This window comes from Anguilla rostrata, chromosome 3 (genome assembly GCF_018555375.3).
Source record: "Anguilla rostrata isolate EN2019 chromosome 3, ASM1855537v3, whole genome shotgun sequence".
Classification (NCBI taxonomy): Eukaryota; Metazoa; Chordata; class Actinopteri; order Anguilliformes; family Anguillidae; genus Anguilla; species Anguilla rostrata.
The window spans coordinates 3,552,345-3,575,672 of NC_057935.1; the positions used below are offsets into that span (position 1 = coordinate 3,552,345).

At 46.6% G+C, this 23,328-nt stretch overlaps 1 protein-coding gene across 1 annotated transcript; it reads left to right on the top strand.

The window, feature by feature from the left end:
- LOC135249852 (amyloid-beta A4 precursor protein-binding family B member 3-like) lies at nucleotides 1-23,304 on the top strand. The gene is made up of 12 exons (XM_064325481.1): nucleotides 1-604; nucleotides 8,376-8,563; nucleotides 8,896-8,969; nucleotides 11,121-11,178; nucleotides 11,795-11,941; nucleotides 12,190-12,317; nucleotides 16,210-16,324; nucleotides 17,199-17,286; nucleotides 17,616-17,699; nucleotides 19,339-19,454; nucleotides 19,942-20,121; nucleotides 20,783-23,304. Exons 1-12 carry the CDS (start codon nucleotides 556-558, stop codon nucleotides 21,008-21,010), a joined length of 1,455 nt encoding a protein of 484 aa, XP_064181551.1. The 5' UTR covers nucleotides 1-555; the 3' UTR covers nucleotides 21,011-23,304.
- Nucleotides 23,305-23,328: the final 24 nt, after the last annotated feature.

Below are 23,328 nucleotides of genomic sequence, written 5' to 3' on the forward strand. Positions count from 1 at the left end.
GGCATCATTAAAACAGAGTCTAGCAAAGAGGAGGAGGAGGAGGAAGAGGAGAGAAAGAGTGAGAGAGAGACAGAGAGAGGGAGAGAGAAGACAGAATAAGGGAGGAGAGGGAGAAGAGAACAACGCTCTTCTCTCACAAGCAGCGCACTGCATCCCTCAAGGGAAGAGAGAGAGAGAAAGAGAGAGAGAGAGAAAGAGGAAGCGAAATGTGGACTTCTTTTAACCGGTGTGAGTGCAGCTCCGACTGAGCTTTCAGTGAGAGGACAGGAGGACAGGCGAAAGAGAGAGAGAGAGATAAAGAGAGAGACGCAGAGAGGGAGGGAGGCAGCGAGCGTAGCGTAGTTTTAATCCCCCTGGCATGCGAGAGCAGCCCTTACTGGGTGCTGTGTGTCGCTGTGCGCGCGCGGGACAGGGGGGAGCTGGCCGGGTCGCGGCTGTGACTGTGACTGGAGCTCTGACTGGGGCTGTGACAGGGGCTGTGACTGGGGCTGTGACTGGGGCTGTGACTGGGATGCGCTGCGGCTGACCTGAGCCAGACAGGAAGAGCGTTTCAGCATGCTGGGGAAGGACTACATGCTCGCCATCATCATCGTCAACTATGACGGTGAGTGACATGGAGACACGTTTGTACGTGAAAGTGTGTGTGTGTGTGCGTGTGTGTGCGTGTAGTGTGGTGTAGTGTGTGCGTGTGTGTTTGGGTGCAGTGTTGTGCGTGGTGCGGGTGCCCTCTCTCTCTCTTTCTCCATCCCTGGTTTTCTGTCACACAGCATGCCAATAGCCTCTGTGGCTCACAGGACGACAAACACTCTTTCACACACACACACACACACTCTCTTTCTCACACACACACACACACACACTCTCTCTTTCTCTCACAAACACACTGTCTCTTTCTGTCACACACACACACTCTCTTTCTCACACACACTCTCACGCACGCATGCACGCGCGCTCACAGGCACCACCGGTGTGGACAGTGATAAGGTGACTGCATGATGACTAATGCCACCGTGAAGCTGTGTCCTGTGGCTTCTTTGTGTATCGGGTGCGTGTTCTTTGAGTGGGTTAAAGTTTGTAATGCAGTTACTGGCCGTTTTAAATTACACGCTGGGGACTTTCTTTCTTTTTTAAAGCCACAGAGAGAACGGGAATCTGACAGTTGGACCACGGCTCATAGGTCCTTAGTCCCACTTTAGCCACCTCCTCTTCTCAGGTTATGGATAGATATCCAGCAGGGATCCCTAGAGCAGTGTTGCTGTCTTCCTGACTCCCTGGGTGATATGTGGGACTCGACCGAGGCGTGACTCGAATTCACACCGGCCGGGGAACGGTTCAGCTGTGGCCGAGGGGACTCGGTTCAGTAACTGTTTTTGGGTTTTTTTTATTCACGGAGGTGTGAATGCCGTGTGTTTAATGAGGGGGAGGGAAATCGTTTTGTGGGTGGGGGTGGGGTCCCGACTATGTGTGACTTTGTCGGTTTGCGACTGTGACCGTCGTCCGTTTGGGCGCTACGGGGGGGGGGGCGGTCGCCCTTCCGGGTCTAGTTTCTCCCCAGACACAGGTCTCTAGTCTGGTGACGTCAGACCTGCTTTTTATAGCAGAGGGGTGAGAGCGCTGAACGGTTTCGGGGAATTAACTGAAATAAAATGTTCCGCGGTGTGGCTACTCTTCTCTGGGCTTTAATCTGATTCCCTGTGGCCCGTTCCAGCATCTGCACTTTACGTGATTCATCTGTCCTTCTCCCAGTCGCGGAGGTAAACAAGGTGACAGGTTATACCTCATCGAAAAACTAAACCAAAAAAAAACTTAATTATAATGAAATGTGCAGTGCAAGATCATAGATGTGCATTGATACACTTAATTCAATCTTGATGTTTTTATTTATGTATTTATTTTGTTTTTTTTTTGGAGAAAGGGTTCTCTGAAATATCAGCATTTAGAATTGAACTTAGAATGAAAGAGTTTGGTTAGCAGTACCAAGCACCTCCATTTCAGTAGCCTGTACATTTTGTCCAAACAGAACACTTTCCCTGAGGGGAACCACCGAAGGTCCTTTTGGGAAGGGGATACCGGTGGAACAGATGCATGCCTCACATTCTGTTGGACATTTTGTGCCTGTGTTTGCGTTTCGGTGTTTTAAGTGAACGAATTCTCATTCTGTTCATCCTGTCATTGTTTATATACCGAGGCACGTTTCTTTGATGCTTGGCCGACTGCTGCCTGTGGAACAGGTTTTTCTTAATCCCCACGAGACAACCTGTGGAAATAAAACCATAAACAAAATTTAAAGCATGCATAAATCTATGCTGATATATGATTATCTTGGCTTTCCTACTATCTTTACTCATAAGACACTCTAATGGATGAGCAAGTGTGAATTACTACTACTACTACTACTACTACTACTAATAATAATCGTTTTAACATTGATATTAACTAGGTCAGCTGAGAATTTGTCTTTTACAACGAGGACCTGGGAAATCAAAGTGTGTAGGAAATGCAAGCAGTTGTGTAGCCAATCAGATTGTAGGGGTTGGTCTGATGCAAAGGGTCAGATTTGTGGAAATTCGATGGGCATTGAATTTCTATATGATCTGCCTAACACCTTTTCCAGCAGGGATTGGTTTTTCCCAGAATGCATCGATTTAGGAGCCTGCATTGATTGGCTCTCAGGTCAGATTTTATGACTGGTCAGTGACAGTGCTTCAGCTAGCAGTCCGTGTCTGTGCACAAGATCAGCCCGGGTGCTCATTACAGCTGGACAGGAAGTGGATGCCTCGGCCACAGGAAGTGGGCCAGATGAAAGAGCGGGGGATTTGGTAAATGCTAAATGGACTGCATTTATATAGCGCTTTTATCCAAAGTGCTTTACAATGATGCTTCTCATTCACCCACTCACACACACACACACACACACTCACACGCCAACGGTGAAAGGCTGCCACGCAAGGTACCAATCAGCTCGTTGGGAGCAATTAGGGGGTTAGCTGTCTTGCTCAGGGACACTTCGACACGCCCGGGGCGGGGGATCGAACCGGCAACCCTCCGACTGCCAGAAAACCGCTCTTACCTCCTGAGCTGCTATGTGCTGTCCCATTTGCGATGACGCGGGCGGGCCTGCTCAGGCTGGTAGATTGATCCTGCTTTCCGGGAGGACGGGCGGCGGCGTCAGCGCCTGAGATTGATGCTCTGATCCACTCTGGCCCCTAATCCGCCGGGCTGGAGAGAGCTGACCTTGTGTTTAATGTGCAGAGCGACCCCGTGGAATTACGCCACAGCAGATGTGGTCCCAGTCATCAACGGATAAAGCAATACCTCTCCTATCTCTCTCTCTCCCTCTCACTCTCTATCTCTCTCGCCCTCTCCTATCTCTCTCTCTCCCTCTCCTCTCTCTCTCCCTCTCCTCTCTCTCTCCCTCACTCTCTATCTCTCTCACCCTCTCACTCTCTCTCTCTCTCTCTGCCTCTCTCTCTGTCTCCCTGTCTGCCTCTCTCTCTCTATCTCTCTCGCCCTCTCCCTCTCTCTCTCCCTCTCACTCTCTATCTCTCTCTCCCTCTCACTCTCTCTCTGTCTCCCTGTCTGACTCTTTCTCTCTCTCACTCTCTCTCTCTCTCTCTCTCCCTTTCTGTCTTCCTTTCTGTCTCTCTGCCTCTGTCTTTTTCTCCCTCTCACTCTCTATCTCTCCCTTTCTGTCTTCCTTTCTGTCTTCATTTCTCTCTCAACCCGCTCTCTTTCTTATAATACTCTTGAGATATCTCCTCCCTTCCTCCTGCTCTCTCTCCCTCACTTCTTTTTTCCTCTCCTAAAATTTTTATTTATGAATCTCACTCACTTTCTCTCTCTCAGCTCAGCAGCCTTCATCTTATTCTTTTTCATCTTGTTTTTATGTTTCCCCTCTCTCGCCCGCACCACCTTTAATTAATGTGTCTTTTAATCTTTTTTTTCCTCTCTTGCTCTGTATTTCTTTCCTTTGATGATCCAGAAATTCTCAGAAGAGCAGGATAGCATAGCTGCCTGATGCCGAGGAGTGGAATTTTTACATCTCATAAACCAGTGCGTATGGAAACATCTCCGACTGTATTTCAAATCGGCGTTGAAGGAGCTTGCCTTAAAATTGTTCTGAACCTGCTTTGGTGTCGAAAGGGGTATCGTAGTGGGGGGAAGTAATGGAACTGACCTCAGATGGCCTGCACTAAAAATTTTGCTTTGGTCTACAATGTTTAAGGCATACTATGCTGGATTTTCTACCTTATTTATTTATTTTAAAATATTTTTAAAATAACCATGCTGGGTCAAATCTATGATGCACGGGAAGTTTCTATCTTTGCGCACGTTTGCGGAATCCATTGTCCTCTGCCCGTAGTTCTTCTCAAGCTGTGCTTGAGATGTTTCTGGGCACAACGCTCTTTTCTGTGTGGGCAGGGGTCGGTGTGGCTACATGGCCTTCCTGCCCCCCCAACCCCCTGTCCCCCCCCCCCCCCGGCACACGGCCTTTTGGCCCCCCCCGCCCCCTCAGCATATGGCCGTTCCGCCCTGCCGTCTAACGGTCTGCCTGAGACGGCTCCTCCAGCCCTGACCCTCGCTGTCACTTCCTGTCGGCACATCAAACAGGAAACGTGTCCGTCTGAGCCGCTGCCCTTTGTGGGCACCGCACGGGCGCGTGGCGTGGCCCCCGTGGTGCGCTGTTTCAGGAGGCCTGTAGGGGGCGCATGTCAGCTGATCTGCAGCCTGTAGGATGTGTTCTGTGCTGTCGTGTGTAGGCATGTCTGCTGATCCAGGATCAGTGAGAAGAGCTCTGAGAGTGGTTCTCTATTCATTTCTGAACTGAGCATCAGTAAGGAGCAGCAAGTGTGTGTGTGTGTGTGTGTGTGCGTGCGCGTGTATGTGTGTGTCTCTGTGTGTGTGTTGTTTAACAATATCTTTATTTGCCTCGGTCTTTTTGCAAAAATGCTTGTGAATCCGAAGAATAGCTTCAGCTGTGTTTTAAACCTTCTTCCATACGTATTACCAAGAACAGCCCATAATGAGAGAGAGAGAGCAAGAGAGAGAGAGAGAGAGATGCAGAGAAATCGCCTTCCCCTCCACGTGTGAAAGGAGGCTGTCCTGAGTTTTGTGTGAGTCGTGAGGACGCTTTAATGACGTGGAGCATCGCTCTCTCTGGGCGGCGCAGGGAGCTGGGGCTCTGGCTCCTATCCAGGAGGTTCTGTGCAGAGTGCAGCGAGGAGAGGGCCTGAATTATAATGAGAGGATTCAAATATGGGAGGGATAGTACACACACAAACACACACACACACACACACACACACACACACACATATACACACACACACACACACGCACACACACACACATGCACACACACACACACACACACACACAAACACACACACACACGCGCACACACACACACATGCACACACTCACACACACACATACGCACACACAAACACACACACACACACACACATACACACCTGCACACCTTTGTGTCATTTAAGAGCTCTGGGCAGAAATTTGGCTTTTTATCTTTTTTTTTTCTTTTCTTCTTCTTCCTGGTGATTGGCTATGCCGAGCCCCACAATGGGCACCAAATTGGCCCGTTCAACAACAACTGTGAAATGTGATTTATTTATTTTCCTGGTTGTTGCTGGACAGGCTTTGTGGCTTAATCAGTTGACACACAGGGACCTGTGTAATGTTGGCACAGTTGTGCAGCGCCTGCAGACCTGAAAGGTGTCCACTGCAGTGCCTGAGAGAATTGAGCTTTGGGGGGGGGGGGGGGGGACATACACTATACAGTGTATGTTCCAGAACAGTGAAATGTTCAGTGATAATTCAGCTCTTAACACAGGTCAAGCACTTCAGCAGGGATCATGCACTTAATCAGAGAAAAATGTACTCTGTCAAAACAGATTGAGGACTTCATTGATTTTTATTTTTTTAATTTTTTTGGTGTAGATGAGGGTTTTCTCTGACCTAAACTATACTGAAAAAGCTTATCAGTAAATAAATGAAGGAATATTTGTTTTTCATCATGTTACACCATGTACACCTTGCCAATTTTCAGACAGGGCCAACATTCATGTGTGTCACTTGTCTTAAAACAAGAATGTGAAATATTTCTTGTTTTATTAAAACGACCTTGAAAGTTGATATCCTCTTGAAGGTTTCAGAAAATTTAAAATTCTCGACGTATAATAATGATACCGAAATAACGAAATGAAATAATAGTGAGAATGCTTGCAGCGTCTTTACAGTTTAATGAAGTATAGCGATGATCTGTCTGGAAGATAGCATCATACTGTAGCCATCGGCCGTTTCAGTGTCTGTATATCCACAGCCGGTGTGCCTTATTTCGCCCGAGTCAAATAGGGACACAACACAAAGCAACGGAGTTTTTGCAGTGCGATATGAGGTGCGATTTCCAGAGATCTCATTTCAGAATGTATCTTCGCGTTTTATCGTGCTTATCGCCGTCATCTGGAAGCGATTGTTGTGCCGTAATAGCACGATGTAGATTATCCATATCTGTGGGAAAAAAACCGCACAGTAGATTAAATCTCGCTGACATGCACGGATGCCGCCAACGTATTGGCCTAAATGTGCCATGTTTCAAAAAAACATGTTTCTGTCATCTCTGAGGTGATATTATGAATTGGGAGTTGCCATGCCAACGCAAGGTTATTTAGGAACGCTTTCGGTGTTTGCTCAGGAAAATATCTCGAAGAATATCTATTTTTATGCATAATTTAAGAATGCATCAGGATTTAGGAGCGCGATGAGTTGTTCGCACCGTTTGAGCTGGTGGTAGCGGGAAGTGTTGGGGTGTGTGTGATCTCCGCGGTGTGCAGTGTTGGGTGGTGAGGGGTGAAATGGATCCATTACCAGGCGGAGTTACTCCTCACAAGTGCCGTCTTATCAGCGCCGTTCTCTGATTGTGTTCGTCAGGCTCTCCCGGGTTCGTGATTAGTCCCAGTGTACGGCACTCAAATCACAGTCTGTCTGTGTTCATATGCGCAATTTTTTAAAAACATACTTATGTATATTTGTTTCTTTCTCTCTCTGTCTTTTTCTGTCTTTCTTTTCACATGCTGTCTCTGTTTCTCTCTCTCTCTCTCTGTCTCTCTCTCCCTGTCTCAGCTGTCTGCACTGAAAAAATCTCATGTCACTACTGACCCACTTTTCTACACCCCCACTGTCTGTCTCTGTCAATCTCTCTCTCTTTCTCCCTCTCCTGCTCTGTGATTCGGTCATTTTGTTTGAATTGTTGGCCCGTGCTCAATGTTTGTTACCTGTCCCTGCTTCCCCTCATCGCTCTCTCATTCCCCAAAACACGCTCTCCCGCCTCATTACATGACAGGCATTTAGCAGATGCTCTTATCCAGAGCGACTTACGCAACTTTTCTACATAGCATTTACACAGTACACACTGCTCTGGTTCACAGTGTGTGCTTCAGCTGGATATATACTGAAGCAATGCAGGTTAATTGCCTTTTCTCAACGGGTACAATGGTAGTATCCTACCTGGGAATCGAACCTGTGACCTTTAGGTTCCAAGACCAGCTCCTTACCCATTACACTACACTGCCTCCTCTCCAACTGTGTTTACCACCAGGGTTCCCCTCTCAACTGTCATGCCCTGATAGCTGGTGTGCTTCTGAATCCGCTTATTACATTCATGTGTTTATTTTTGTTTTGGGGGAGGGACAGGCAGAACCGCGTAGCTTTTGTTAGCATCTTGCGCTAATTGGTACATACGGTTTCCTGAGGGAGGTGTCGATGGGTTTGAGGGGCCACAATGAGCCGTCTGCCTCTGTTGAACTCAAGGGCGGCGCTGAATGTCACTCTCACTGGTGCTCTTACTGTCCTTGAGGAGGAACGCACCATTTAACAGAGTTTATTTTAATGTCCTCGAGGATGAACGCAATCTTCAGCAGAGTTTATTTTACTGTCCATGAGCAAGAATGCAGTCTTTTACAGAGTTTATTTATGAGTCTAATAGGGATCACATGTACTCTATCACAGTAAAATGTACACTATCAGAGTGATTTAACACTGAACATGTTACATTGCTTCTCTTAGGAAGCTTTTTTCCCCATCTTATTGAGAATAAAGAAGAAAGAAATAGCTGCTAGAGCAGAGTTGGACAATGAGGGCCGTGTCTGCTTTTGGTTTTAACACCAACTTCTGGCCCTTATTTACTTAATTTGTGCTTACATTTGTGCCATCTGACATTTAACTAGCCTACATTTCATTGATGAGCACATGAATGACAGGTGACAACTTTAAAGGCGTCATTTGGATGGAGGCAAACTCAGTCGTGGCTCAGTTAGGATTGAACTCTTCTGCCGATGTTCTTGTTGTTTGGGCTGCAGATAATATCTGGAGCGACCAGAACCTGGACCCGGACTCCGACCTGCCCCCGGGCTGGCGCACGATCCGGGACAGCACCGGGACGTACTACTGGCACGTTCCCACGGGAACCACCCAGTGGCAACACCCCTCCTACAGCTCCGAGGAGGCCCACAGCGGCATCAGCGGCATTACCGCCGACGACCTCAAGGTGGAGCCGGCGACGGGGAACTTGGGCTGTTCCCTTTGCTCAGGACGGGGTTGTGCGGAGCAGTTCCATTTCAACTCATGATTTCAACCCATGATTTCAATTCATGATTTTAAAATCCATGAATTCAATTTCTTTGACTAAACTGATTTGAAATAGAACTGACCACCGATCCGGTGTTGCTCTGACACTGCTTTACTTAATGCCTGCTGCATGCAAGTGTAATATATGGAATAAAGCTATGATCTCTGTTGCTACTGCAACGCTTGGGTTACCAGAGGCATGGCCCGGCGGAAGTGATGTCATGCTTCTCCTCTCTTCCTCTTCCTGTCCAGAGCCTCGGTGTGGATGGGCGAAGGCGATCCCGGGGCAGGGAAATTGAGAGTCCGCTGGCTTCTGTAAATAACAGGTAACACCTGTACCCCACACCGTCCAATGACTGGAGTATCTCTCCTATGCATTAGGTGTGTAGGGGTCCTGGAGACATGTCAGGCCTCTGTATACCTAGCTCATTTTACACTCTCCCAAAAATGCCTCCTACGCCAGTACCCCATTACATGCTACACGCTCTAAAATAACTTCTACTGAACAGAACTCGTGCTTTCAAACTGCGCACACACAGAAACACACACACATACATGCACACACGCTGCACACACTGCACACACACACGCACACACAGCCCCTACCCATCTGTCTATCAGGGCATAATCTGGGCATTCTCTTGTTTACTCAGTGCTAAAATAAGGGAATAAGAGCAGCGTCTGAGCTGGTGAAATGTGGCTGATGTGCACACATTCGCAAACCCACATACTCACACACATACACATCCACACGCGTACACACTCACACACACGCGCGCGCACGCACACACGGATCAGTGATGCAGATATTAAGATATTAGCTCAGACCATTAGCTGCTGGGTGCATGTGGGGGGGGGGGGGGGGGGGGATGGGGGTGAGGTTCTGCAGGCTTGAAACTCAGCTAAATGAAGAAACACCCGAAGCTGGCCAACAATCAGTCATGAGCTCTCTCTCTCTCTCTCGATACAGTACCAACTTAATTTAGGACCTTTTAAAAGAAAACATGGACTTGTTCCAGCGTTCCCAAAGCTCTCTGCTGAAGGGACTTCATCCTGTAGGGTTCTGCCGTGATGATAGGGTTCCCGCCATTGTCTTAGTGCCCCTTGATGGGCACCCCTTACCTGGAGAGTTCACCACATACAGAGCCTTGGTGGCGGTAGAGAAAATGCATTTTTTGCTGGGACCCCCCCCGCAGAGGCAGATAGCTCCGGAGACAGACAGACACGCAGGCTGGTTTTTATCACTAGCACATAGCCGCTATGGCTGTGTCACTGTGAATATGGATGAGCGTGGTCGTAAACAATCTACATAAATAATCTCTCACGGCGGCAGTTACTGGCGACAGATCTGACGGAAAACAAAGCGTTCGCTGCCTAACGTGTAGATGCATTAATTGCGAAAGTTATTGCTCTTTTTTTCTTCCCCCATGGATTTATTTCTTGATAATAAACTTGTAGGGATTGTTATTGCGGTTGGCAGGTTGTACCTTCTAATCCTGGCAGAGACAATGTTTCAGCGAATTTTTCCTTGCCATCTTTTTTATGCCACCAATAATAGACTTTGGGTGGATTTATAAAACAACATAAATTCTCAAATGTCTCGAGAATGTGTCTGAACTGGGACGCCAGCATTTCTGTAAATAGCCTAGAAATAGAGGCAGATAAATGTGAACATTAAAAAGAAATAGTAATAGTCATCCACGCCTTGGGCGCAGAATCTTGTTGCACAAGGCAGTATGGCGTCTGAAAGGTAGCCTGGAAAGAACGTCTGCACACAGAAATAAAAAAAGCTCATAATTTCACGACCACACAGCCAGCTTGCAGGGTGAAAGGGGAGGAGCAAAAAAGATCTATGAAATATAATTATTTAAATCCTGAAACATGTTGCACAACTGCCACATGTTCATTGGGAATCCGTCATCTGTGTGGGCGGGATTATAAAGATACTCTTAAACCTTCATAGTATGTTTGCGGTCAATTTGACCCCGTTCAGGTTTTGACATCTCTTAAGAACCAGTTAACCTTATTTTTTCATCTTGATACTGTATGACTTTTCCTGATTTGGTAGGGTTAAATATTAAACATGCAATAATTATAATGCTGTTTTTAAAAGTCCTGTACCTGCTTTTTATACAAAGGTGTTTTGTGGGTTAATTTTGACCCCAGGCTCAGTAGCTGTATAAAACACTTAAAAAATATACAGCCTTTTTTATTTTTTACCTAAAATTGTTTTTGTTGATTGGAGACTTTCCTAAGTTCAACTTGCTCAAAGAACTTTCTCACTGACCTTTAATATTTAAGCACAAGGACAAGGAGAAGGTGACACGCGAAGTGTAAAAAAAAAAATTCTGTTACAATAAATGTGTGCGCGTTTAAATTGTTGGGTTCAGTTTGACTGCAAAACATAAGGGGTGTCATAAAACAAATTTGGACATAAGTTGGATTAAGCTTCCTGAACCCCCTGCTTCCCCCTGCAGGAGGCCTCTGTCCTGGCAGGACGACTACTTCTCCTCCAACTCAGATCCGGACTCCAAGGTACACCTGTTGAACACCTGCTTCCGCTTTACCTGCGGCCGTACCTTTCAGCAGAGGCACACAAACTGAAACTGCCTCACGATTCATAGCCGTGTGGCTTTTAATCACTGTTACGCACAGAGAAGACTTTGCTTCTGAGCTACTGGACATGGTCTCGTTGCGTCAGATATGAGGGATGTAATATTAGCCTATATCACGTGCAAAGACAGCGGATAAACATTTGCCTTGAAACCGCCTGTTCGGTTCAGAAGCTTTTTTTTTTTTTCCTAATTCATGCCTTAAATTTCACATAGAAGCTGTGTGTGCATTGTGAATAAGCAAGCTGATAATGCAATGTAATGTAATGAAACACAAGGTCATGATAAGGCTATGTTGAAGGCAAGGCTGCCCAACCCTGGAGATCTACCGTCCTCTAGATTTTCATTTATTTGGCACACCTGATTCAGCTAATTAGTCGCTCAATGAGATCTCTACTAGTTGAATGAGGCCTGCTTTGTTTGGGTTGGAGGGAAAACCAACTGGGCAGCCCTGGTTTTAAGGGCTCGTGGTGTATTATCTGCGTTGCTTTTAACATCGTTTCTGTTCCTGGCTTGTCTACGCTTTTCCCCCTGTGAAGTGCTTTGCCGTACGCTCCCTGGGCTGGGTGGAGATTCCCGAGGAGGACCTGGTCCCGGGGAAGAGCAGCATCGCTGTCAACAACTGCATCCAGCAGCTGTCCCACAGCAAGTGTGAAGGGCGGGACGATGTGGGGGCCTGGGGGCAGGTGAGCGGGGGGCCTAGGATGATGTGGGGGTAATATCTGGGGCAATTTATGATCATGTTAAGGGTCCCCCCTTTTCCATACTGCACAGTGTCTGGCTTGAATTTGTACAACGTGGCAGCACAAAAAACTGTGGTAATTCCAAACGCTGTTCACAAGCCCATGGAAAGTCAATGGGTAACGTCACAGTCACTTGGTCCATATTTTTTCTACAGTCCATGTTTGCACTGTTATGTTATGGTCTCCTGCAGGGTCAGGACATGGTGATGATTCTGAAGAAGGACACCCTCAGCCTGGTGGACCCCATCGACCAGAGCCTGATCCACTGCCAGCCAATCGCCAACATCCGGGTCTGGGGCGTGGGCTGCAACAATGGAAGGTGAGGCAGGGGGCGAGGCCATGGGAAGGGGGAGGGGCCATGGGGTGTGGTTGGAGCCGGGATCATCATGGTAAAAGCTAGGTGTTTGGTGGAAGCGGGTATGACAGTTGTAACAACTTCCCCCACTGAAAGACACGTGGTTTGCACCTGAGGTGAAACGATATTAAAGCGTGTAGATAATGAGTAAATTTCACAAATGAGGATCCTCAGTGAGGATCAATTCAAATTTGCATGTTGTTAAACTTACTGGATGAATATCATCATGAAAAACTGTTTCTTTTCATTTCTACTGAAAATCAGACGAGAACCAATTATGTTCGCTCAAACATATTTGCTGATGAGAAGTTACAGGTTGAAGTACACTTGCTTGCACAAGTAACAGATTTGTGTTAAGGTGGGCGCCTGGATACATAAAGTTATTTTGTATATAGGAGAACCATGTTGCGTTGAGTAAAGTTAGTCATTTTGGGTCAACTGAGGCTTTGGCCTTTAAAACATTTCAGCCAGAGGCAAGATGAATCTGGCAGCAGCTATTTTTGGACATGCTCTTGAGGTACTTCTTGGAGAAAATGAACAGCTGACCTGACTGAGTCTTGAGTGTATTCTGGCTGTTAAGCAGCTGTCATCACAGGGAAAGTAATCAGACAGAACTCGAGAAGAAGGGAAATATCTTGAGAGCTCTCGGGTTTAATTAAAAATAAAAAATACACTTCTCTTTGAGCTCATCCTGGTTATTTTGGATTTTAATCAAATGAAATAACTGGAGTGCTTTGGATTTAGAGAATCAATTCACTTGAAATTACAACAAATTTAGTTTCAAACAAAATTATGTCTGCAGGGACAAAACAAATATCACCTGAGGCAATTTGGGCCAGATTTGGAAATATACAAATCTATTTTTAACATTTATTTTTTCTTTTTTTATTGCCACCCTTGAAAAAAACAGAGACAGGTAATCATTTTTTTTTCTCCTCTCTTTCTCTTCTGAGTAGTTTTCTTTGATATGCCATTTGTAGTGAACTCTTGCATGTAGTAAGTCTTGCATAGTGCTGTTGGAGACCTTTTAAAGTTTTGTCATTAACTGAGGACTTGAATCCAATTTCTGCCCATGCTTCATCTACAGTACCATATGTTATCGTGGCATGTTGTCGAGTCTCATGAACAGTGCAGTCCCTTTGACCTGTGGCATAAAAGTACATTAAACATGTACATGTATTTATGCTAGTAATGCAACAGTGTTTTATTGCATTATTTCATGTATGTCTTGTGCATGTTGAAATCGGTTATATAGTCCATTTTTTTCAATTGCAAATGAACTCTAAAGATATGAGCAGGGATGAGAGGTTAACTGCATCTATTTTGTAGTCCAATTCAGGAGGGAGACTGGCCTCACTTGCACATAGTGCTGCCTTTTTGGCAGCGTGAGCATATAGGAAGAGCTGTGTATATGCATATGTTTGCTCCCGTATAAAATCTATGAATAAAGTTTTACATTGAAAAATTGCATGTTTTGGATTTTAAATTGCTACAGGCTTTGTGCCTCCTTTGCGTATAATCTTTAAAAGCCTGCCACTTGTCATTGACGCGTAGCGCACAGAAAAGACACTTGAAGGATTTAATGATGAACACACTGGTATCAATTACTTTAACGGGTTCAGTACAACTGATGAAGGTGGTTTATGGCTGAACCGCCCTCCTCTCAGATGAATAGTCAGAGAGTCATTTCTGGGTTGGGTCCAAGCCGTTAAAATCGATGCTGTTGCCTGGGTCCCTGCACGTACTGCGTTGCCCGGGTTTAAAAAAATCACAGGGGCTCGTTTCAGGATATCACCGCCATTTGCAAACCCACTGTTAACATCACAGCAGACCCTGAGCACAAGTCACGATTTGAGGAAGAGGGGATTATAAATATTGGACAGAACTGATTGCAGGCCTGCCCCAGGGTCCGCCTCCTTCATGCTGAGTCCCATGTGAAGGGCCCTTTATTTTCTGAAGATGACAGACTGCCTGGATCATGAACAGATTCTGCAAGTCTCCAGCTCCCTTGCCAACAAGTGAATTTACCATGGAGTATTTCACTGAGATGGGAAATGAAATGTTATTTTTTTCATCTACATCTTCTTCTCCTTGGAGATTTGTTGTTGGTGCCGATGAGAAACACATTAACTATTCCCTTTGACTCAAGTGTGTTCCCTTAATAATTGAAAAGCTGAGGGAATTTTGATTTTTTTTTTCTTCTGTCTGCCATTTGCACATGTAAATGAGGTTCAGTTGTGCACTGTGAACATACTGTTTCCTCACATTTTGCACTGTAAATTTGAATCATGTCAGTCACTCAGAAAGGGAGCCTAGGCTAACATGATTTTGACTGGTTTTTGGCTTATCGGCTAATAACACGTTATCGGCACAGTTGACAATTTGTCCATCAGTACTCATGATCGAATTCAGAGGAATGATACTATTAGAACTGACAGATGGGTTAATGGTTAGATGCAATCAGGCCCATGGGCTTTACTAATATCCTACGAAGCTGGGATGCTATGGTATTAAATTTCACTAGTGATTTAGCAAAATTTACTCATTACCTAATTACACGACAGGGGATTCTCTGAAGCTGACCCCAGCGGGCTTTACCTCGATCAGGACATAAGCCTGCAACCTCCAGCGTTACAGCTCTTTGACCTCCACTGTGCACCGCTGCCACTTGCCTTAAGCGAGGGTGATAGATTTGAGTGTTTCGCGTCGGTCCCCAGACAGCCGGCAGCTTCCTGTGTTCGCCCTCTCTGTCATCCCAGCCCCTGAGGGGGGTGGGGGAGGGGGGGGGGGGTTAGCAACGCTGCATGGATTGCTGTTATATATAGAACCCAGACTATAAAGACTCTGCCCTCCAGTCATCCGAGGGACACTACAGCTCTAGGTCAGTGCAGAAATAAAGGGCGGCTTGTTTACATTACCCCCCCCACCGCCCGTCCCTACGGCCTCTAAAAATAGCCAGACGGTGGAACCATGGCCGAAAAGACAAATGGGCTGAGTCAGGAGGCAGTCTCCATGCTCCTGCATGCCTCCCGGCCTCTAACCGGAACCCAGAACCTCCCGGAACCCATCCTGTCACTCCTTTATTGCCGATCACTGTGAAACTGAGGAACAAAATTTGGAAATTTGATTCGGAATTTGATGCAGAGTTCCTTGCATCACCGAGGAGTTGTGAGAGAGGGCTGCTCTTCGACCACGACTCAAATGTCGACATGGTCACCGGTGTCCACCTGCACCGGAGGGCATTTTCCTGGTGCCCACCTGAAATAACCACTCTGGAGTCTTTTGAAGCAGAACTAATCTGCAATTGAAAGTGTCTGCTAAGTTGTCTCATAGATTTGAGGTCATCAAGGCCCTCCTATACTGTGCTCTCATTGAAGGAGCCTGGAGATAGCATATTTGCTCTTTATCAACGGGATCCAATGATGTTTGCACTAACTGTTACTTGAGTTTCTTGATGGGTTTTGAGAGTAGACTGTATGCTACTTCTAGAAGCTAGAGAGACACTCTTCCAGAGGGACTAGGAGTGTATGCACTCTTCCAGAGAGGGACTAGGAGTGTATGCTACTCTTCCAGAGAGGGACTAGGAGTGTATGCTACTCTTCCAGAGAGGGACTCGGAGAGCTGCTTCCTGGTGATATTGTATGTTTAGATGTAGACTGTAGTACTCTCTAGAGAGGTCTAGAGTGTACCTCTTCCAGAGAGGGACTAGGAGTGTATGCTACTCTTCTAGAGAGGGACTCGGAGAGCTGCCTGTCCTTGGTTTGATTATTTGTGTACCCTGTTTGACTATTTGTGTACCCTGTTTTTGATTCTTTGTGTACCCCGTTTGATTATTTGTGTGCCCTGTGCCCTCTAGAGACTTCGCCTTCGTGGCGAGCGACAAAGACACGTGCATGCTGAAGTGTCACGTGTTCCGCTGCGACGTCCCGGCCAAAGCCATCGCCGCCGCGCTGCACCAGATGTGCTCCAAGGTGAGCGCCGTGTCCCCTCGCCTACCCCCCCCCCTCCCCCCGACAAGCCACCCCCCCCCCCCCCCACCCCCTGGTGCCTCCGTGTTTTTATTTTCTGCTTCATTTTCGTATCACCTTCCAAAAACCGAACCTGGGGGTGAAACCGAACCCGGCCTGCTGAATGGCCAGAATTATCGTCCTTCATAAGCTTTTTAGGAAACTCATTTTTCATAAAAGTCAAAAGGGTCGCGGCTATTAGAGCTTGCTAAAAGCAGCGCAAGCCTTCTGTCACCTCCTGGAAATTCACCCCTTCTCGCACCTGGGTTAATCCCGCTCGGATATGCCCATGTTTGCTGGTTAAAATTAGGCTGGAAGAGCAGGACTGCTAAAAACAGAAACTAGGGAAGGCGGGAAATCCGCCACTGGTGTTTTCACAAAATGCTTTAAATTAGCATATAAAAAAAATAACCCAATTCTTTTTGCCAAAGTCACCTTCATCAAGGCTTGAGGTTATTCTTTATAAGTGCCCAGTAATCATCATGCAGAAAAAGGCTAAACAATTTCACTTGATTGATTTTTGATTTTTAAATTATCTTTAAATAATAATTCTAACAGGTGACCAGTTGTCTGTCTGTTTGTCTGGATAGTGGCAGAGAGCATCTCAACGCACCCAGTCATGTACGAGGCAATGAAAATAGGAGCAGTGCGTGGAACAGGTGTCCAGGTGAACAAGTGTCCATGAGACCATGTGCTCAGGTGTTCAGGTGTACATGAATAACAGGGGTCCAGCTGTACAGGTGAACAGGTCACCATGTGTCTAGGTAACCAGGTGACCATGTGTCCAGGTAACCAGGTGACCAGGTGTCCAGGTGACCAGGTGTCTGTCTCGTTCCAGATAATGGCGGAGAGGGCTGCCATGCACCCCACCATGACACGCTCTTTGACAGCTGAGGGCATCTCACCTGAAGACTTACCACGGCAAGGTAACATCCTGCTACCAACCTACCCCCTCAGTCCCAGCTGAAGCGCAACCCCCCCCCCCCTCAAAACCCCCAGGGATTGAACAGTTGCATCTGGCTTGAACATAATTGCATTTTTGTACCAGCGTTTTTATTATTATCTCTGGAAGCTCATTAGCATTGATTACACTCTTGCTCAGTAATGATGTCATTAGTATTAATTACACTTCTTCTTTGCGGTAACGATGTCTGCACGTTACTCGGAACGTGAGAGAGCTGTGTGCTCACTGCCCGAGTAGCTCCCCCTGGTGGCGGGGAAGCTGACCTGCGCTGCCGGGCCTTGTGTTTTGCAGTGGGTTTCCTGGATGCGGTGCGACAGAGGGTGCAGAAGTTCTCGGTGCAGTACATCGGAAACCTGCCCGTCCCTCGGGCTATGGGTGAGTCCGTATGGAGGAGGGGGAGGAGCTAATGGGGAGGGGAGGAGCCAATGCAGACAGGTTTTTTATTGGCTGAGACAGTGGTGAATGAGGGGAGTGACTAAGGGTGACATGGGTGTTTATACAGCGCCGTGAAAAAGTATTTGCATCATTCCTGATTTCCTCTATTAGTGAACACAAAACACAATTTTTAAATCATTTACTTAATCAGCCGAATCTAATTAGCATTTACATTTGGTTAATTGGTTGATTGGGTGACTAAGTGGCCAATTGCTTTTTCACATGGGTGATATGGGTGTTTGATAACTTTTTCATTAAATAAATGATATAACCATTTTAAAAATGTGTTTTGTGTGTCACTGTGACGAATATGCAATAATAGAGTTAATCAGGAAGGGGGCAAATCATTTCTTCAGGGCGCTGTATTTACTAACTAAGAGGCACCAGGTTGTCATAGGATATTTAATTATGTAGCTTTTCTCTCACCTTCTCTCTTGATGTGGATGCAGTAATGTTACTGCAAATAGCCCACACATAATATTGAATGTCAATAATTATGCATGACTTGAAGGTCAAATTATGTTTCCATTATGACAGCTTTATTTAGGATAATGCTCGGCGTCACCCGCCAGAAATAAATTCTTATTGAGTTAGAGGCTTCAGTAAAAAGGAGCGGACTGTTTTTAGTCAGATGACGGTCTGCGGATTGCGGTCTCGCGCTCTGAGCAGCAGCGAGTTCTCCGTGGTGCCGGCGACTGCATCGCTTTCTCCGGTGAAGCCTGCAGAGCACTCGTCTGGCTTTTCTTTTTCAATGTCATTGTGTCGTCGATGTCTGCCGAGCCGTGACCGCGTCGCGGGGACGAGCGCATTCACTACGGGCTCCGAAACGGCCGCGTTCATCGGGGAGTTTACCGCGATACGGATAGTCGCCTCTCCCCAGCGGGCTGCCGGGAACAGAAGCTCTTTAATGTCAGAGCGCCCTCGCTGTCCTAGGCGTACGCGCGCTTCCACAAAACGCTCTCCGCGGGCGTGACCGCTCGTGCTATTATAAACAGCTCATTTAAAAGAGCTAACGGCGGCTGTGTGAGCCGGTAAACCACCAAGGAAAACATCTGGTGCGAAGGTCTGCGCGCTGTCACAGTACGTCTCCTCTGTGTAACCGCTCACTTAGTGCCCATATTCAGCGCTCCCACGGTACATGAAAACACTTACAAATCCTTGAAATATCTGCATCACGGAAAGTCATGGAAAACATTTTAATTTTAGGAATTTAGCTGATGCTCATATCCAGAGTGACTTACAATTAGTGCACAAAGAAAAGGCCCAGATTCATAAATCACCAACATTTCAAATAGCAGTTAATGAGATCGTAATGAGATCAGGCCGTCAAGCGCTGGTGATAGGCAATCTTTTGTTACTGGAATTTACGTGTGGACAGTAAGGTAGAGAGGTTTGGTGCCATTTTATTAAATCCTGTAGTGACAGGTATATTCTAGAGCCCTCTCTGTTTTGGAGGATTCCCCAATGCACCCGGCTATTCCCTTCTGCACTCTCCAGCCTTGCTGCATTGCAGGTGTGAAGGAGCGCTCTCGTGTGAAGTTACGCTTCTCACACACTCTCCTGTGATTGGCTCCCGCAGGTATGGAGGTGCTGAACAGGGCCATCGAAAGCATCATGAATGCGCGGGACAGAGATGAGTGGGAGCCCATCGCCATCCACGTGTCGGACACCCTGCTGTCGCTGTGGAGGGGACAGGTGAGCGGACCCTGCGTGATGTCACCGTGACGCAGTGATGTCACTGTCCTGAAAGACGTCACTGTGAGCCCTCTGTAGAATCCCTGAACACCTAGGGCTGCTGGGTGACTCATCCTGTTAAAGCGCTGTTCTAGCGCACAGATGGGCCTGACAGTCTGGTCCTGAGGAGCCTTAAAAAAGAACAAACAGAGATAATAATGGGGTATTAATAATGATGTTTCAGAATGTTCTGGTATTGTGGAGAAAATGAGGGAGGAGAGAGCGGAAGATGACAAAAAGAACAGTGGTGCTTCCTCTTTCAAGTGTAGCCATTTTTATCTTTCTTTTCTTGCCTTTTCCTCCTTCCTCCTCACTCCTCCCCCTCCTTACCTCTCCACCCCCCTCTCTCTCTCCCCTCTTCCTCCCCCCTCTCTCCCACCCTCCTCCCTCTCCCCCTCTCTCCCTCTCCCCTCTGTCCCACCCCTCCCCCCTCTCTCTCCATACCCAGGACGGGGAGGACCCTTTCTGGGAGTTTCAGGTGCGTTACCTGACCTTCCTGGGCGTCGGCCACGACACGCACACCTTCGCCGTCATCGTGGACTCCGGGAAGCAGCAGTTCGAGTGCCACGCCTTCTGGTGCGAGCCGGACGCCGGGAACGTCTCGGAGGCGGTGCAGGCGGCCTGCATGGTACGCCGCTCGTTGCCGAGCTCTTATTGCCATGGATACAGGAGCTGGCTCTTTGCGAATGTGGCACTTAGAAGACTCGATGAGCGAGTCATAATTAGGATACGCTCTCAGAAGAAAAGGGTTCCCAAAGGCTTCTTGTGTCTGCCTCCGTAGAGGAACCCTATTTAATTCATGGGTTCTTTTTCAGGCAAAATGGTTCAATTTCTTTTCCCTTTTCACACCTACCATAGAGGGTTTCATAAAGAACTTGAAAAGATGTCCCAATGCCTTCTTGTATTCCTGAGATGCACACTGACGCTCTTCACTTTTGTGAGTGGATGGACAAGCGCATTTGCTGAGTGAATGTGATGTTGTATTGCACTGAAGCCAGTTTGTGTCTTAATTTGTGTGATGCAATGGCAGTCTTGTTCAACGTGTGTATGCCCAACCCTGTTCCTGGAGCTCGTAGGCGCGGCTTGTAGGTTTTCACTTCAACCGTTACAAAGCACACCTCATTCAACAGCTAGAGATCTCATTGAGGTGTTAATTAGTAGAATCAGTTGTGCCAAATTAGGGTTGTAATGAAAACCTACAGGACAGCAGATCTCCAGGAGCAGGGTTGGGCAGCCCTGGCAAACACGTTCTCACACAGACTCAGTCTATGTGTTTGCGCCCCCTGCAGGTGCAGTACCAGAAGTGCTTGGTAGCCCAGACACCGCCCGTCAAGTCCAAAATGCTGCGGGCCGGAGCCAAGGTGAAACGGACCGCCTCCATGGACATCTCCCCCTTTCATCACCCCCGTCACCATGGCAACTCCTCCCCCAAATTTGGAACGTCCAGCGTGAAGAAGGGCATGATGGCTTTCTTCGACACCTTCCGGAACAAACAGACGGCAGTGTCCATGCCCTAGGGCCTGGTGAGGAGGGGAAGCGGGGAGGAGCAGGGTCTGTAGTTGGGCGGTAAGGGGGGGGGGGTGTGTGGGGTGGAGGGAGAGAAAGAGAAAGAGAGAGATACAAAGAGACAAAACCAGCTTTTCAATTCAAGTCCTGGGGGTTGTTGGTTTTTTTTTTCCCGGCTTGATGGGTGACAGTAATCACAGAAAACATAACCTTCTGGGATAAGTGTAATTTTAAGCAACGCTGCAATTATACAGTATTTGTAGTCATGTACATATCCAAATGGGGGTTTCGTCCGAGGTACAGTTTTTACACGAGAATCGAGGTGCTGTTCTGCCACATTCCATGCCTCTATGACGAGACTCTGAGCCACACACAGAGTCTTTTAATATCGGATTACCATAGAACATGAAAGGGAACAGGTCGGATGAAATGAGGAAATCAACGGCGGTGTCTGTGAGCGAAACGGGAACCTGTAAAGGACATGGACACATCTGCGCAAATCAATGAGTCGACAAACTAAAAAAAAACCATTTAAAATCAACTCCTGACCAATGAAGAACAAACAAACTGACCCCTCCCCCCCCACATCTCAAACTACATTTCCATTATATACTGGGTACGTGCAGTGTTAACACTGATGCTCTCAACTTCCGGGGAGTCTGTACCTGTGAATGGTTGTGTAAACCTTTCAGCTGCCCAGGCTGATAACTAAAGAAAAGGGGATTAGGTTTCAGTCTTTTTTCTCCGCACAGAACAGTAGCTGTGAAAAAGGCTTAATAGAATAACCCGTAGTGCTCGCGCAGACTCGGCCTCCTCATATCCATTAAGCCTCGAGCCGAACAACGTCTAATGGCACATTACTTCATTACAGCTGACCTCTGAGTGCTCATCCTAAATCAAATGGGCACGCCAGCCCCCCACATGCTGCGTGTCGCGTCGCTGTTAAATACGATGTGAGATACACCCAATGTCACTGCTGGGTCTGTCTTAAGCAGCTGCCCAGCAGTGGACAAAAAGACCTTTAAGCTTTTCGCTGCTCTGACAGGAGGACCTTGGTTTGTGTCAGACAGGGCTATGTGACTGTCCCGGGATTACACCTAGGGCAGGTGTGCACACCAGCAGGAATTTGACCCACTAAGATGAAGTGCAAACTCCCACTTTTCAGGCAAAAGAGAAGGGGAAAAAAAATAAAAAGCAGGTGGTATATTCTACCTGCTAAAATGGGAGGGGAAACTCCCACTTCTCAGCCAATGGAGAAGGAAAAAAAAAATGCAGGTGGTGCATTTGACCCACTTAAATGGAGTGCAAACTCCTACTCATCAGCCAACAAAGAAGATGAAGAAAAAAATTTCTAAATACAAACTTAACTGAGGAGCATGTAACGCGAGAAACTAAAATAAGCTGAGTAAGGTTAAAAGCATCTCCTTTTATAGCTGGCCGTCCTTATACTCGCTTCCCAGCACCACTGCTTGCCTGCCCCAGTCCCAGAATGCAACGCTCGTTTGGATGCTTTTTTCGACGCAAATTCAAAAGACCGTGTCACTCCCTGCTCAGAGTTTAGCCAAAAAAATAAAAAATAACAATATGAATAATAACAATATAAATTCACAAAGATAAGATACAATTGAAAATATGATTGTGGATTATTGCTGCTATTATTCTTATGAAGACACGTTCTGGCACTTATATATAAAAAAAAAATAAAAATAAATTAAAAAAAAAACAGTGATACTTTTTGATGGGGGGGATTGTTCTATCTGGGGTACCAGGAGAGAATGCATGTGGCTTTCCCTTATTTATTTAGGATTCTACATGTATGCTGTGACATGTACGCACACGTGTATGTGGAAGACGTGCGTGTCATCCGAGCATGACTGGGAATGGCGCTTAGGCAAGGAAATGCCACTCTTCAGGAAGTGACTCGTTTCATGTAGCTCCTCCCCTTATTCTAATCATGCATTGCTGTATAAGACAAATCAACTCAGGTCTCCTTGCTATTGAAGATTAAACAAAACAAAAAAGGATGGGAAAGGACTGTATTCGCGCATGTAATAACATGTATATCAATGCCTAGCTGAAGAGAATTGGTTTGAAACGCTGTCATAAACGATTCATGTAGAAATGTATGTGTTCTTTGCTATTTATACCAATAGTGGAACTCTATATTTGCAGTAAATTAGCACAAAGGGTAGTAAGATGTCATGTAAATGCAGCTGATCTTTTTTATCGTAATAATAACACACAGTTACGCTGGATCGAAGTTGTGGTCTTTACTGGATCAATAAAACTGTGAATTGCTTGGGAATCTTTGACTGACTTGTACGTTATT